We start from the raw sequence: 18,151 nt of genomic DNA, 5'->3' as shown, positions 1-18,151 counted from the left end.
CTTTGCTAGTAAAAGATTAAAAGGCTATTTCTTACTCTTACTCTGATTCCCTTTGTGAGCTCAAAGCAAAGTCTTATGGTTAATAATATTTATATTCTGCCTGAAATAGAAAAAGTTTAGAGGTATTTCTGTCTAGGATATATGGGATGCAATTAAGCACACTTCATTAAATGCTCCCCATTCTATGAATGCAAAAGATGAACATGTTACTAAGAAGTAATTTAATACTTCATTTCAAGACCTGCAACAAAAATATTTTTCAAGTTATTTCTTTTACACAGCTGTTTTTCAGATTTCACTCTCTCATAAGCCACAGGTATAGAAGGTAAAAACATGTTACATGTGTGGGTCCAGCCAATGTACTTCATCTTTTAAGTAAGGGTGCTCTTCCCAGTATAAATGACATTCTTTTCAATGGTAATATTAATAATAAAAACTAAGGACCTTGCATAATGCATAATATGTAAGAAACCATTTTGCAAAATAGGGTTAATTTTTGTTTTTCTTGAGCCCCTATGCTCTTCTCTTCTGTAAATTCTTACATTAATCTTTCTATAGGCTCTTGTTACCCAGACACTTTTTCAGAAATATATTTTCCATATGTTTATATCTATTTTTTATGCTTTTCACAGATAACACTGAGCGTTTTACTCTTCCACTCTACATATGGCTAATCAGTATCTCCCTCTGTAAAGGTCTTATAGATTTTAGTGCCATAAAGGACCATCAGGCTACACCCAGAAAGATCCCCAGAGAGCCAAATTGTTTACCATCATAAGTTATTCAAAGAGGTTAAGAAAGAAATACTATTTAGTATCTTTCTGGTCAAAAACAGCTCTTGGATCAGACATGTTCAAACTCTTTACCCCACATGTGTTCTTGCAGAATACAATCAATATAAATATTCTTAGTTTTATATTGTCCCTCTGACTTGCAGTTGTGACAACAGGACTAAGCTTGTGTGGATGTTAGGTATATAAAATGGGAAACTACATGTAACCTTTGGATGCTGAATTCCAGTGGTGGTTTGTGCTGTACTTGGGTGAGTGGCAATTTCAGTGCCTCCATTTTACCATCTTCTTAATAAGAACAGTATTTACAGGAACGTTCTGAAGTTTAGTTAACATTGTTGAAATTCTTTCAGACAGGCACAAGATACACACAAGAAACCACAAGAGGTATAAAAATGTATGCAAATGTAGCTAATGAAGCAAAAGGAAGATGGCTAAATGGTGTCTTAATAGGTTCTCTTTAAAAACCTATTTTGATAAGGAATATTATGCCATGTCTCTTGATTATGAATCTTACATTTTTTTAATAACCTCTTTCAGCGTGCTGGGACCAGCTGTGACCTTCAGAGTGCACTCAAACCTCCAAAACATTTCAGCTGCAGATGTTGCCAAAGAAGCAGGTAAGTCCTTGTTCTGCATTGTCAAACTGTGCCCACCCATGTGCCTGTTCCTTGGTCAGTGGCAGTGCAACCAGCACAACACATCCTATTCTCCCAGAGGACTGACATTAACGAGAGGGACATCTGAGAGGTGAGTGGCACGTGGAAAATTGAAGCTTAACATATCTGAATCCCTTAAAACTGTTTGAGACCTCCTTGTTTGTCAAGAAAATGGATTAAATAGAGACTTGTGGTCAAGTTCCAGAATGGTGAAAAACTTCATTGTTGTCATAAACTCAAAAAACAGGTTAGCAGTTTGTAAAAGAGGATGTAATAGAGTCACTTTCCTGATAATTATTTTCAGGCAACAAAAACATTATTACATCTTAGCCTTAGTTTCTGGATAGATAAATGGTAGAAATATACCTTTGTTGGTGTGCTGTTTAGACAATTTCAAGGACAAGTCAATCTTGGAAGTAAAGGTTGTATTTCTAGAATTAAGCTGCTTCCTATTGACTCCTTGTCAGTTTTGCTATTAATTGTATTATGGAGTTGCTGACTGCAAGAAATAATTTCTGCAAAGTGACTGAATTGATAACTGATTTGCTTCAAAATTACTCAGTTGATAGGTTTTAAAAATCAGAAGCAAACAAGTTGCAATAATGCTTGAAAATAGAAACAAAAAAAGGACGTCATTTAAATAAACATTGAGAGCCACAAACTGGCCATTAACTTCCTTTTGCTTCACCGTGGATGAATTTAGTTATAGAAAGAACTGGCGTAGTTCCCATGCCAGAATTTTCCTTTACAGGAAGGGTCTTGTTAACTGGTGATTAGGGAGTAGCAGATGGAATACCATTTTTCTTAAAAGGGCTTAACATGTCAAAAAGCCCTAGATGTGGACTATCAAAACTGGGAAATTACAATAAAGCAAGTATTGAATTATGTGACTCCTGAATGTGTATGCTCTTCCTGGGAAAAATTAATATGCCTAGATTGCCAAGGGCTTTTGTCAAGGTCTTCCAGAAGTTTCTAAGGAAACTAATAGTTCCTTAGAATGTGTAATATGAAGTACAAAAATGGTGAATTGGTTGAGGCAAGAAACAGAAATTAGAATTAAAGTCTTAGTTTTCTAAAAGGCTAGAGACAGCAAGATGTGGAAGGATCTCTGCTGGGACCGTGGCATTCCACATACTTCTAAGTGAGTTGGAAAAGAGAGTGAGCAGGATGATGAGAAGTCCTGCTAATAATATTGAATTATTCACAGCATTAAAGGTGAAGGTTGATATTAGAAATCTATAAAACCCTTACCAAACTGAGGGAATAGGCTCAAAATGACACATGAATTTCATTGTAAATTATTGTTAAAAATTTCCTATGGAGAAAAGCTGCTTTACATACGAAGTTATAGGTATGAACAGTAATGTGGTTAGTGTAGTTATAGCTAATTTGATGAAAATGACAATTCAGTCTCCATTATCAATTGAACAAGGAAAGCATTTTAAAGACTTGTTTGGAAAGTAATGGAAAACACAATAATCTTGTTTGTTCTTGCACAAATCTGTCCTTTGCCTGTATTTAAATATGCTATGTAGTTCTGCTTCTCATACCTCAGAGAGACTGGAAATTCTGGTTAAAATGGAAAGATCTGGAGAAAGGCAGAAGGCATTACTGGTGCAGTAAGGCAGGAATCTTCATTTTGAACAAAAAAGATGAGTAAGGTATGGGAAAAGTCTGTCAGTTCCAGAGTGGCACAGTGAATGTGGACAGGACCGCGCAATTGCTCTTGCAATGCAAGAAAGATGGAACTGGCAGAAGGCAGGTTCAAAATAAATCAGAATGCAGTTTATAACTTTGCCAATTGTAGATAATGAAGCTTATATGTCTTCAAAAATTTACACTTAACAAGGTGATGGAATGGACATCCACTGAAATTTAGTAAGTCTGTGGAAACGCGAAGTCCAGGAGGTTCCTGATGTGCCTTGGTCTGTTCCTAACAAGCTACTCTGAAATGAATAAATGTTGTGACTTGTTTATTTCAGCAAAATGCAAGAAGTAACATTTTTTGCTTACTGCTAGGATCAAAGTAGTTGTTTTCAATTTTCTTAACTTAAATGCTGCTGACAAAGTTAGGAAGGTTCTGGGGATAAAAAAAAAATGCCATCCCAGAGAAAGGGCAACAAAGCTGGTGGAGGATCTGGAGTGTAAATCGTATGAAGAGAGGCTGATGGTTGTTTAGCCTGGAGAAAAGGAGGCTCAGGGGAAAGCTTATCACTCTGAGGGGAATTTGTGGCAAAGTGGGTGTCAGCCTCTGCTTCCAGGAAACCAGTGACAGCACAGGGGGAGCTGCCTCAAGTTGTACCAGGGCAAGGCCAGGTTGGATATTAGGAAAAATGTCCCTGGAAGGCTGGTTAGGCTTTGGAACAGGCTGCCCAGGGAAAGTGTATGGTTTGACCCATGGCTTCCTCAGTAACCCTTGTATCTAAGGAAGTTACAAGTATTCCACAGGTGTATTCCACCTAGCAGGGGGGAAGTGGTTTAGGTTTTTTCCTTCCTTGGCCGGGGAGCTTGTGGGAGGTGGTTGGAGTCCTGATCCCTCCGGTTGTTGGTGGTTCTCCTGTCCTGGGTGAGATTGTTTCATTCTTGTTCCCCTTCCTTGAGGTTTTTAATTGTGTTTGTTTTGATTCATTTGGTTTCTTTAGGTTGGGTTTGTGTCTTCCCTATCTTCTGGTTAATCAGTCCCCTTTCTCCCTTCCCCTTTCCCCTGGGGGTGGGATCCTATATACTGTGTATACAGTGTGGTTTGTGAATGGCCATCCCTGCTGGTGTTTGCAGACGATTCTAAGTGGCACTTTGGGCTGTGGTTTAGTGGACATGGGGGTATTCGGTTAAAGGTTGGACTTATTGATCTTTTAGGTCTTTTCTAAGGAAAATGTTTCTATGATTCTATGGATTTCTACAGTTTCAACAACTTAAATTAATATTTTATATTGTAATTTTATCTACTCTATATACTCATATCCCAGGTGTTTTCTAACTTCTGTTTGCTTAGTAAATTAAAATTTTCAGATTTTGATGGCTGTAGGAAAAGGTTTGTAGGAGTCTTACATAAGCTCCTCTTGGTATGTCAACATGGCCATAGTATCATTATAACTAAACCTTGTGTTGTAAACCTTTTACAAAACAAGTTTAAGCAAACTTCTTACTTGCAGATCTCTAAAGCTAAAAATAAATTCACTTAAAAAATCAACAGCAATATGTACTTACATAAGAAGTTTTTTCAGGCTCTAGTTGTAATTATTACTTTTTTTAAGTCAGTAGTGTTTTGAACAAAATCATTCCAAATACTTAATTTACCTAGGGAATTGAAAGCAGAATCAATCAATGCATAGTTCCAGGGTGGGCACAGGTAAATGCATTACTCTATGCTGCACTGCAATTAGGGAACTTGACATCCATCCAGGAGCTCTGAAAGCAGATGTTGTTTAGAGACAATGACTAGACCAAATGGACAGAAGAATTTCACTGTCTGTCACATACTTAAAAATTAAAAGAATTTGGAAATTGAGGAAATAAGATTCCATGATAATTACAAGAATGTAAATTATCCAGATTTGCAAAAAGAAGTCTGTTTGTGCAAATGTTATGTACATGTAAGTGTCACTGATAGACACAGGAACAGTTTCTGTGCAGCAGTTTGATCTTATTGACATCGCATGTCTTTTTGTAACTAAAGTGAATAAACTTCATATTTTCCTATTTAGGTTTAAATATGGGGAAATATATTTAAAGTTTTCCATCCTCATCTGTGGAGTTTGACAAATGTAAGCATGAGACTCTTTAGCAACTATGCAAACAGATGAATTACTTAAAATATACACTAAATAACAGGGACATGGAAGTATGATAATAAAAACAGTTTCCTGTGTTTTCCTATAGCTTGAGGTTCATTTTTCTTACTGTACACAAGACTTAGCTTGAGGCAAGATAAAGTCTTGAAAATCCTTTAGCCACATCCTGGCTGATAAAACTTTTTTTTCCCCCAGTAATCCACAGTTCCAATTCTGTGTAAATGTTTTGATTACTTTTTCTTTGCAGTTTCTAGGGCTACATAATTATATGGGGAAGCTGACAACAGAGTAATTTAAAATTGTGAATAGCTTGCTTTCACCCACTAACAATACCTTTATTTGCTGTTTGACAACAGAGCAGGACAGCCAATGTTTTGCCAGGTTCACACACTTTGGCGCTCAAAGAATGGAACACATCTCACACCACGTAGCTGTCCTCTGGCCCATTCTGCTTAATGACTCAGGTTCAACGGGGCACTGTGTAATTTCATCTCAACCTCTGGAAGAAATAAACTTTCTCGAGACACAGATGACCTGCTTTAGAAGTAATTACACTGGGCACGTGACATCATTTAGACAAACAAATATGTATTTCTTTTCATTTTAAGGGTCAGGAGAATAAAGCAGAGACCAATTACTGGTAAGATAACTCTCTATAAAATGTAATATATTTGGTATAGAAATAACCAATGAATCCCACCATTTACGCAAAGACATGTGTAGTACCAGTGATGATTAGAAAGGCAGAAACTTCTGAAGTTTCCAAGCAGAGAATTATGGCATCCAATGCCTGTAATGATCATATATATTGCACACCTGAAACAGAGATGGAGGAGAGAAGGTTTGGGCACAGACACTCACCACTGCTGAAATTAAAACATTTACTTGGATGTAGCTGCAGCCTTGTACTTTTAGTCTTGCATACCTTTGGTTTTTATTATTGTACTGTATTGAAATGAAACATTTTAAGTGTTATAAAAACTGGAAACTGAAAAACAAAGGGCTGTAGGCACAGTGTAGGCATATTAGTGAAGGGGACAGACAGCCCAGCAAAAGGCAGTGCATACCCAGATATTAGGGAGATAATGGGTCTTGTGTGCAGATTCTCATGTCTAAGGTATATTGTGATATACACCAGTATGGAAAGTCAGAAATTTTGATTTAGGATTTTTTTTAATATATTTATGTATGCGTGTGTTTGTGTATATAAATTATATATATATATATGAATATCAAGAAAGCTTTACATTTTTTTTAATTCCCCTAGCTTTTAACTAAGCTGTTGGTTTGTTTGGTTTGGTTTGGTTTAGGGGGGTTTGTTTGTTTTTTGTTTGTTGGGGCTTTTTTTTTGTTATTATTATTTTTCTGTTGCCCTGCTGGTGAAACTCACATTTTCACGCCACATGTGATAGGGACTATTATCGTGACTTAGACAGTTGGATGTTGAATCATGCAACCTTCTTGCATAAAAATCATTTCTCTGCCAGCTGTTTAAATCTGAAAAACCCCCACACTGCAAAATTAATTCTGCCGAAACACACAAATGCAAAAATACTATATTGTTATTCAAATTTTATTCAAATTTTACTGTATATCAAGCTAATTTGAATAAAGATACTGCCTCAAAGTTGCTGGAATAGATTAAAAAACCCACATATAGAATTCCCCAACAGTTTTAAATTACTGCAAATGATTAAATTTGTAAACTTAGAGATTTTGAGATTTAACATCTGCAAGTTTTGGTCATATTCCAGCCGAGGTGAAATATCCACACCAGCAAATATATAGTAGAACTTTTTTGACATTGAATATTTTTGCTAAAATTGGCAGCTCTAAACAGATGACACATCTTCCTTAGCTTTTAGCATTAAACAGACCTTTGGGGATGAAAAGAGTATTTCAAACCCTCAGGTTAATTTATCCTGTATAGTTTTAGCTGATGGTGTCTTACTGGTTTGGAGTAGTCCAAGATGTCATCGCTCTGATATTACTCAGGATGACTAAGTGGCTGATCTGTTCATGACCATGGATTCAGCTTGTGCAGAAGTGTATTTACACCTTATTGTGCCTCTGATATTAAGTGTCTAAATAAGTGGTTTAATTTCAAAGGCTCTCAGTTCCCATCACACTGAACAAACCTTTAATGACCTTGGATAGTTAGCTAGATTGAATTCAGAATTTTCTGATGACATTTAACTTCAAAGCCATGTCAAACATTGAAACAATCCACCTGCATTAAAAAAATATGATTCCAGGTTTTTTTTTCAACTTGCAAATACTGATGAAGAACCTCACACAGGCATTGCAGAAAGCTGTTAATTGCTCCCATTTCTTGAGCACTCCTGGCAAAATCACAGTTCTGACACACAACCAGTCTGGGCCCTGTTAAAAAGGGCTGAGGGTCCAACATGAACATATTTTGATTTTCTTCTAAATTCAGTGCTACAAATTTGCATTATAAACATATTTCAAAGGACTTAACTATGAAAGTAGAAATGATCTGTTAAAGCCATAAATGCTTAAATGCATTTTGTAGCTGTTTGTAGCAATTATTTTGTAAGCCTTTAGTATAAGAGAAATATGCATTTCAACTTTTAATGAATAAGATGTAAATCCAAAATATTGCAAATTATTTTCATGACTATTCCCTTACATTCATTCTGGTCTTGTAATGCAGTCCTCACCTTATTGGTCAGAAGGGGTTATCTTTCCAATGTGCTGCATAATAGAAGTGTAATAAAAAGCACATTGATGGAATGCCTCTGTAAATCTTGCACACCTCTACATTTCATGGTCTGAAATTTGACAAAGGCACAGAGGGAAGATCATTTACTCAGCATCAGAGAGTCAACAGATGAGAATCTGGTTCACAACTTAAATTCACTGTTCATTTCTAGGAGTGCTGCAGAGCCACACTCTGCTCTCTACCGATAGGTATTGACCATAACAACGTTCTTGACAGAAACATGAGAACTCGATATTATTATCCATTATTAGCAAGAAAAGTTTTCTGTGAGGTTTTCAGGAGAACAAGAGAGAGAGAATTGTCTTCAGGTTTGTCTTCATATAATATAATTTTGGAACTCCCTATAATAAAGCAACTTGTAATATCTCTGCATAAAGAATGTATAAAGGCAGAGAAGGGAGACTGGGAGAAGGGACTGCAGCACAATGAGGAATGAATCATGAACTGCAAGAGTAAGGCTATGCAAAGTTTTATTTAGTTATAAATGCATTTAATTAAAAGCATACTGAGAGTGCATATTACTGATTCACATCTGAAAAAACATCACAGTTACACAGAGGAATTTGAACTAAAACTGGGAAATATAATTTAGTTCTGTGAGTTCAGAATACTCTGATTCTCTCTTTCTCTGATTATTTCAACTCATGATTAAACACTGTCTGGCTTTTGATCCTGTTTTAGACCAGTGCTGGTTACTTGTTAAAAATTATTTGCATTATATATTCCACTTAAATAAATGTGATCTGGGAATTTGTTTTTCTTTGTATAGCTTCTCTTGCTGACATAAAAAAAAATTGACAATTATTGTTTGTGTTGATTTGGTAATAACAGCATCCACCTTCTCTTTCACGGTGACCATCAGTGTGGGAGATATTAATTGTGTATCAGGAAACTTAAGTTTCTGAATAGAAAGTCTTCCTTTTCTCTAAAAAGTTCTTTCTAAATCATTACAAGGAGTTTTGGTTGTCTTGTCGACTTCTGGCACAGCTTTGCAAGTCTTGTGAAAAATCAGTCTCTGCAAGATGAACTCTGTTGCTTCAGTCACCAACACGTCTGTGCTGGCAAACTGCCTTGGTTTCCTTTTCCTGCCCCACAACTGTGAGCAATGATGGTTGTTTTGACAGTATTCACTGACCAGTCATTGCCAGATCATAATTCATCTGTGATGAAGTGAACAAGATTAAAGTCTTCAGCTGAATTCTTTCCCTCTCCCTATATTTTTGTAGACCATGCAATTAGATGTTTGCTCTCTGAGATGTAACAAAGAGTGTGTCTATGAATAATCTGAGTTCATCTTTGAAGAGAACTGACAGCTTCTGTGTCAGAAACCTTGAACAATGTAGCCAGGAGGCTGTGAGGCTCATCTGATTGCACTTGCCGTGGCCCTGGTTTAAGTAGGATTACAATTCTGTAGTCTATAATATGAACTATAAAGGTTTGACAGCTCTTTTTCTGTTGCTACCTCTCTTAAGTCTTTTGGTGCCAATCCTGATTTCTTCTACTCAAGCCTCCTTAGTTCACATTGTCCTTTTTCACCTCTTGACCCCTCTGCAGTGGTTCAATTTCCTTTCACCTATTGTATCATCAAATCTATCTGAATTATTTTTCTCAAATCCTTCCATTGCTGCATAAAGGATGTCATTATATTTTTGAAGATTATTCAGAATCTGAACTGTCTCTGCAGTACCAAAAAGTCTGATACAATGATTAATGAGTTTTCAAGATGGCATTTGTTTCCCACCTTGTTCTTCTGCTGAAAAATAGAAAAAGTGATGGCTGCTCTCATTCAGTAAATGTGCCTCAGTCTGAAGAATAACAAGAATCTTTGGTTATTCTTCAGTGACTTCCTTCTAATTATAATATTCATTGCTGTGATTAGTAAGGATGGATTTTGTTAACATGCATCCGTCTCCTTTAAGAATAACTGTGAGGTATCTAATTTTAGAAAGAAAGGTGGTTTTTTTTCTTTAAAACCACTTTCTGTTTTAGCAAAAAACTTCAGAACTTTTTTCTGTTCAAATTATAAAGTGAAATCACCTATTCCAGCACAAGCCTTTCTATCCAGCTGCTTAACTATTGGGAATTGTAAACCAAGATATTAATTCTATAGAACTGGGGAGGAAAAACAAGAGTTAATTACATTATATAGTTAATGTTCTTCAATTTAAAGCAATGGTTATTTATGTAATTGCATTCTGATGCCTCTTATTTACACCCATTCATAGAAAACCATCAGAGTGGTATTAACCTAAAACAAAGAGAAACACACCATTGGTGTAGTACAGATATTAGAACACTTTGGAATACAACACTTGATACCTGATCCAGACAGTTTGCCAAAGGTTCAGTGGAAATATCAGAATTGAAGCTTGAATTGAAACACATGCATTCCTCTTAGGTGTTTTTTCTGTACTCTACAAGCAGGCCTATAGAGACTGGTAAAAATAAATCCTCTGTTACAGTAATTTGCATCATGGTTTTAGAGGTTAATAGAGATTTGAAAGTTGAATTTTCTAAAGAGCCCTCTGGTAATACAACTAAATGCATTTTAATAGTGAGGCTAGAATTCATCTAAACCAGTTGCAGCTGCCTAAATGTTAGGGATTTATTCAAATTCTGTTATCTAGACTGCCCCTACATTCAAAGAAAATAGATTGTGTGAACTGGCACTTACCATAGGTGGGTAGAGGTTTGGGAGAGAAATCATCCCTGCTGCCCGCAGAGTCATGTAAGCCTTGCTGGTGACAGAACTGCCAGACACAGGTACTCGTGTAAATCCAGGGAGGCTGGTTGAAGTCAGAACTGTAGAATTTAGTATAGTGGAAAGTTTGCAGGATCTCCCTGCAGTAGCTGCTTGTTAACATGTTAAAGATATTTTTAAGCATTGGACTCGACGATCCTTGTGGGTCCCTTCCACCTCAGCATATTTTGTGATTCTGTGATTCCATTGATAGATCTCTTAAATCTTCTGATGCAAATCCTCTTTTCTTCTACATAAGTTTCCTTCATTCATTGTCCTTTGCTAACATATTCAAAGTCCCTTGAGAATTCAAAATGAATTTGAGTAAAAATACAAATGTTTCAATTTTGATAAATATTGCCATGTGTAATACTATTAAACAACCAAATTACTGCAGTCAGATTATTCCCATCTACAGCTTGGAATGTAGGATGAAACTGCCATGTATTTGAAGTGCACAGTGTTTGTTTTCCAAGTCAAAGAAATCTCCCAGTATATTCTTGACTATGGACGTGAAAAGTCTTTCTCCGTATTAAACTTGCTATGTATTTACTGACACAGGTGTTTCAAACTGCGCTGTACATTTGATGTGCAGGACAGTTTTTAGCTGGAGTAAATCAACAAACAGCTGCTCTGAAGTCCACGGCACCGAGAATGTGTGACTGAAACAAGGAGCAGCAGTGCTGTGGGGTTCCACTGTGGGCATAGGATCAAAAAGTCTCTACACTAAAATATTTGAGAACAGATTTTCATTCTCATTTAAAGCAAAGCAAGTGGAAATCCCCAAACCCAAGACAACTGCCCAATGTCATATTTCACTATATTATTTAGCAAAATTGCTTCTATTTAGCATTTTTATGATAAGCAACACATTTTCCAGGAAAATTGAAATATATATGCAATATGGCATACAACAATAATACTTACACCTCCAGACATCTTTAAAAAAGATGTCCTTTAATAAAGTTTTATACATTTTTATGCAGTACTCTTATGAAACTATCTCTATTTACAGCAGATCCTAAGCATATTAAACCAAATTATTTAGGAATGCTGCAGTTAGAAGAAATCTGGTAAGGCATGTGCATAAAAGGCAGCTTTTATGTAAATAATAGCTTGGCTTGTCTAATATTTTTTGGTGATTATGTGACTGTTTAGATAAACATAAACAAATAAATGAAAGAAACCATAATTTAGGTCAGATAGTGCTGTAACCTAATCTTTACACAGAAAAGAACAGTCAGTACATTTTTTTCCCCACCTCTTGTGCAGATTATTATAACTTTTCAAAATGTGGAACAAGATTAACCTGACAATTTTTAACTGTGCACACAAATAAACACCAGGCACCATGTGAAACAGGGATAATGTGGAACAGATAGTGTTTTATTTTAGTTGGTACAAACAGGAAAACATTCTTTATTTGATATAATTAAATATCCTATTTTCAATATATGAAATAGGGTGATTAGCAATTGTGTGATTTTAGCTGATAGCTTTCATATCAGCCAAATAATAGAAATTGTAAGCAAGAGTGGTGCTACTTCAGAGCTCCATGAGAAACAGTTTATATTTAAAGCACAAGAAAAAAACCCACAAAATCAATACATTCAGAGTCATCTTAGAATCAGACTGTCATCCCTTTTAGCTGGAGAAAAGTAATAACATGAAGAGAACTTTCCCCAGAAGTGTGGTGTTTGGTGACAGTGTGTAAGGACAGGAGGCCTGAATGGGGGAGCAGTTTGTTCTCTCAGTGGAACACCATTTACAGGCTGACATCTTGGGAGGGAGGCACAAATAGTGACCTGGGATGAAAGGGCAGGGGAAGGGTTTCTGACTGAAAAAAGCTTAGTTAGGAGGTCCAGGGGTTTCGCATATCATCCATCTTGAAAATAGCCACTTGTGTGACCTTCTGCTGCTGAGAGCTCATGGAGAAACGTGTCTGAGAGTGACAGTAATGAGCTCCTGACAGTGGGACAAGGAATTACTTGAGAGATTTGGGAGAGTTTCTGAAGATAAGAGAAGTTTGTTGGCAGTGCTCACAAGGGCACACTTGTCAGCAGCATTCAGCCCTGTGTGTTAGCACTGCCTTCATTTGGAGTGCTCTTTCTCCTACGGATTGAGGGCAATTCAGCAGCTGCTGCTGTACCTGATACCCTGACAATTGTTAGGGAATATTGGGACTACATAGCAAGGGATTTGACTTTCATGAATTGTTTGTTTTCTGGACTGTCTATGGTCAGAGAAGGGTTTTTCCCTGCTGAATATTCCTGAACTCCACATATCCATTCTGACACGTAAGATAAGATAGAGTCAGATTTACAGGTGTTTGATCTTGTTCCATTTTGACAATGATGTTTTCTGTTGTCTGACAAAAATTGTTTGCAGGATTTAGAGATTAATGACCATAGTAATAGTCTGAAAATAGTTAATCTTTCTAGCATTATCTAGTCTTCAGGAAAACAGGTTAAATCCCTTTGTTATGTTTGAAAATTATTTTCTATAAATATGAAGCACCAGATTAAGAGCATTTGTATGACTTTACGTTGGCTGAAGTCAAAAGGCATCCTAGATTTAATCTAGCCATAGATTTTCAAATAGTGCCTGTAACTTCTCTGTGCCTCTGTTTTCTTAATTGTAAATCTGAAATATGAACAGGAAAAGTCTTTTTATGAAAAAAAAAGACTGTAACATAATGATTTTTAAGTTAATTCAGAGGATAGACAGTGTGGTCATCTGTAGGATAATTATGATCATTGGTTTCTGTGCTCCTTCTGCTACATTTAATAGTATTTCTTGTGGTTGCATCAGTGCAACAAAATCAGGATGACAGCAACCCTAAAATCATTTTGTTGAAAGATCCATCTAGCAGGTTACTTAGCCTGTCCACCAGAACTGTGATGGGATTGGCTGGCAGGAGATCACATAGCTAATATTTGATAGTCTGTTAAAAAAAATGAAAAAGACAGATAAAAAAAGTATATGCCAAAATGCAAAGGGAGCATCTTGGCAAAGTTTTATAGACATTTTACGTCAGTAACAAGAAAAGGTAGGTAGCTACACCCCATTACTCCTTCCTAAACAGCCAGGTAATTACTTTTGGCATTTTGACAAGTGTTTGCTGGAGTGAAGGTCAAAGCTGTCAGCAGAGAAGATCTATGCTAATCTGCTCAGCTGGAGAAGACTCAGGTAGCTAATGTTTTGTAATTAGAAGTTGTGGAAACCAGTTTTCATTGTAGTTTTATTCTGGGCACAATGAACTAATAATACAGAGTGATTTCATTTATCATAGTTTACAAAATTAGCTAAATGGGTGCTTAGGAGTAAACATCCAATGTAGATTTGGAGAAATATGGGAAAACTGATATTGTGGTATAAATTAAATATATATTTATATGTATATATATGTATGTGACATATACATACATACTTATACATTATATATGTGTATTTTGTATGTATGTATTTGGCTATACATATACACAGAGATAATTAAAGATAATACTGTTCATTTACCTTGTCAAAATACTAGTCATAAAAATAAAAAAAAAATACTTTTTGTACTTGATAAGGCTTCAAAATTTTGCTGGAAATTTCACATACAAAAATCCAATGCATGCAAAATATTCCTCTTTTTCTTGTGGGAGTTATCAGCATCACTTTATCCAGGTCTACTCTGTGAGTGGATTTCAATAACGGATTTTAAACTGCTAAAGTACCTTAACAAGTTATAAGAAAATAAGAAATAAAAACCTCAAAACAAGTAAATGTATTAAAACAATTATGAAAACAATGGAGGTTTTTATAAAATGTGTCATTTGTTTTATAATGTTGACTGCATTTTCATGGTGTTGCATTCATGTTTTTATAAGGCTACACCAAAAATTATTCTTCTCCCTTATCGTGCTGTTTGTGCTACAGAATGTGTGTGCAAGTGTATATAGGTATATTTATATAAGAGAGAAAGAGAAAAACAGGGAATTTTTCAGAAGAGCTCAAGGTGTTCACCTGTGCTCCTAAACTCCAGATAGCACCTCAGGTCTGCAGTGATTTCTCATGTAATTCAGTGTTCATTCTCTCTGATTTTTTTTCTTGGACTGAAATACCTAATACGGGTATATGGTGATCATGAAATTCTTACTTTGAATGGAGAAAGAATGCAGACCTTCAAAAAGTGGTGGTTTGGGACCGAGTAGTGTGTGCTGTGGAAATGCAGGTCAGGATTTGATGGCCTAATGCTAGCCCTAAACTTTATAAGATGAAGTTGCAGTGTTTCAGTGATTGCAGTCAAAGCTGGGCTAGAACAGAACTGGACTAGTGGTAGCAGTTAAAAAGGACAGTTATTTTGCTGAGTCTTTTCTTGGCTTTGTCAGAAAAACTTGTGGAACTGTCACCAACAAAGAGCCACAGGGTTGCAGTACTGAGAAAAATATTCCTCTGATTCTTTTTGACCTGATGCATAGATAGTTAAAAAACAACCAAAACCCCCCAAATTCCCCCCCTCCACACCCCAAATCCCAAAAAGTCTAAACAACAATAGGTCCATTGAAACATGAACTTTAATTGAGAAGAAATGGCTTTTTTTTCTTCTGGATTTCATGATTGAGCTTTAATAGGAGATGGTTAAGGCTTTTTCAATTGTTATATCATTGCAGGGAACCCAGAGCACAACTGATTTTGAAAAGAGACCAGAAAGTGCTTCCTTTTTTCCTTCCTATCCATCCCTTTCTGAATGGATTCTGTGTATCATATTGTTCTTTCTGACATTTCTTTGCTTGGCATTTTTGCTCTTCAGGGGAATCATCATGTATTCATTCTCTTCATTCATTTAACAACTTGAGGGTATATTCTCCACCCATGTGCAGCAATAAAGCTGTGAAACTCCCATTAGCATTAATGGGAAATGTGCAGCTAAAATCAACCACACTGGGGGTAGTTACTACCCTTGGCTGTAAAATGGATTTGCATGTTCAAACAGGAATTATTTCCACTTCAGAACAGGGAATTCAGACATGGTTTTACATTAGTTTATATTAAATTAAGAGTATTTTAACAATAATTTGTTTCAAATTGAGAAATCCACCTGCTGTAGAACCTGGGACTTTATGTAGCAACTAATGTTTTCCAAGTTAGGCGACATTTTAAGCAAGCAAGCTCTTTTTCTCTTGGCAGCTCCCAGTACTCTGTTTTCTATAAACTTTAGAAAAATATGTTTATGATTATTATCTGATGGTAAATTAATATCTTTTTAACTTAACAGTGAAGGGTCACATGTCCCTCTCAGGTTTTCTGATTTAAACATGGATGAAGACAAATGTTTGCAGTGGTTTTCTCAGCAATCCTATGATTCTGCTTGTCTCTTCTAGTCCCTTTTCCTCTCAGATTCTGTCCATGGCTCCTTTTTCTACTGGCAGAAGAGCTCTCATAGAATAACTAAATAGCTGAAATCAGCAAAGTGGAGAAAAAAGAGCTGAAAGCTGGGAGAAGTGGGAAGCCTAGAATATCAGGTACAGGGAGCTGTTTCCAGAAGTGACAGTATGAACAAGGAAGCTGATTCTCTTCTCTGGTTATTAAACTGGTGATGAGGCAGAGTTTGCATATTTATCACATTTTTTTTCTACATATTGCATCTGGTTCTCTGATGCTCTTTGCCAGTGTAAGTAAGTGCATGCATCTCTCACATTATATTGGTTTCTTGCTGTGTTGCTTGTAGGTAAAGAGCATCAGAGAGCTTAAGAACTCTAATTTGGTCTCTTCTGTTAAACTTTTAAACTGATATCCATGATATACTGATATCTGTTATACTGCAAGCAATCATAAATGTTAGAGATGGCATATATTTTTGTGTAGAGGCATATGTAGGAAAACGAATTATAACTTGCCCTTAAGGGTTTTAAACAAGCTTAGTGGAATATTGCCGTACAGTTAAATAAATCTTGGCTTTAGACAGAAGGCAATAAGACTCCTCATTCCAAAAGATGCTACACCTCGAATTTCCTCACTGAGAAAAAGTGTAAATGGAAGCTCACAAGACAGAGAGGTTGGTGACACAGCAGACAGTTCCCAGCGTGTTTTCCCTGTCACGTGTGTTGTTCCAAGTCCTGGTACCCATAGGAATAGGTTCAGTTTGGCTTTTTGTGTGTAAGCCATCCAGGAATGGCTGTTAGCTTTTCCCAGAACATGCTGCTGGAGAGAACCCTTCATGCGCCTGGTTCCTCTTCTGTATGAACACATGCAGTTCACACATGTTCATCAAACCACTGTTAGTGGTTGGTGTCATGAGAAGTAAAACTATGTTTGGGGTGGAGACCTGCAGGGATGCAGAAGCTGTTGCTGGCCAAGTCCTGTCCTCAGCCAAGCAATTATGTGGGACAGGTTGTCTGTGTTGATATTTATATATGTACCAAAGTGCATTCATAACTTTTATATTAAAGACACTCTGCATTCTTTTGACACATTTGTCACATTAAAGAGGTAATTCTCAGAAGTACATATTTAAAAAAAAAAAAAAGGTGAAACCAGTTGTATTGGATTTCCATACTCTTCTTTTTATGCACTGCTGGAGATACAGTACATGGCTAAAAGAACCAGATATGGCCATTCATATAGAAACCAGTCCCAGGGTAACATCACTTTTTACAGATTTTAAATGTACTGTGGCTTTCTCTGTATAGTTCTTGAATTCTTTTTTTCATGTCTGAAACTTCAGTTATAGGAAAATACGAGTGATTATATTTCCACTCTTCACTGTTTTATTTAGAAACTGTTGTACCTGATGGTTACAACATGTTGGATGCTCAATGCATCTTCTATTCATGGAGGTCTTACAGAGATCTTGAACAGGTTCCAAAGTGCACGGGCGGGTTCTGCCTTGGGCCAGGAGAGGTGGAAGTTACAGGTCCAGCCTTGCGACACAGCCTAAGCTGCTGGAGTGAGTGTCTTTTTATTTAGAGGCTGGTATTTATCATGATAAATCAAACTGTCTATGATTTATGGTGAAATAGTTATTTTTAGTTCTGAAAGGTGTCCAAATTCTTAAAATATTGTAATACAGAACCCCTAACAGTAAATGTGGTGTCACACAGAGGTAGATCATGCCTGCTCAAAATATCATCTATGTTTTATTTCCAAGGATTTTTAAACTTTAAAAAAGATACATATCTGTGGAGTTGACAATTCTTTTCTCGAGGAATATTTCTGTAAAAAGTATAGGAACAAAAATTCCCTTCAATACTTTAGATTTCTGATGAGTCCTTTAGAGTTCTGATGAGTGAGAATTACAGAATTTAGACGTGACATTTATTTTGATTGTTAACTAAATTCATCTGACAGGATTTTTTAATACAGAAATGAAAGAGTTCCTCTACACTTTACATGTCATAAACCAGTCAAACTTTTCATAAGTATGCTTGGCTAGTTCATCT

The 18,151-nt window shown here is 36.3% G+C and overlaps 1 protein-coding gene across 1 annotated transcript in view; it reads left to right on the top strand.

Annotated features, from left to right (window-relative positions):
• PTPRN2 (protein tyrosine phosphatase receptor type N2) overlaps nt 1-18,151 on the top strand; it is a 652,515-nt gene that overhangs the window by 288,500 nt on the left and 345,864 nt on the right. Inside the window, exon 11 of the mRNA XM_071560012.1 lies at nt 1,332-1,411. Within this exon, the coding sequence (XP_071416113.1) occupies nt 1,332-1,411 (80 nt within the window). The remainder of the gene's footprint in view (nt 1-1,331; nt 1,412-18,151) is intronic.

The sequence above is a fragment of the Pithys albifrons genome, chromosome 7 (genome assembly GCF_047495875.1).
Source record: "Pithys albifrons albifrons isolate INPA30051 chromosome 7, PitAlb_v1, whole genome shotgun sequence".
Classification (NCBI taxonomy): domain Eukaryota; kingdom Metazoa; phylum Chordata; class Aves; order Passeriformes; family Thamnophilidae; genus Pithys; species Pithys albifrons.
This window is presented reverse-complemented; position numbering and strand designations above follow the sequence as displayed.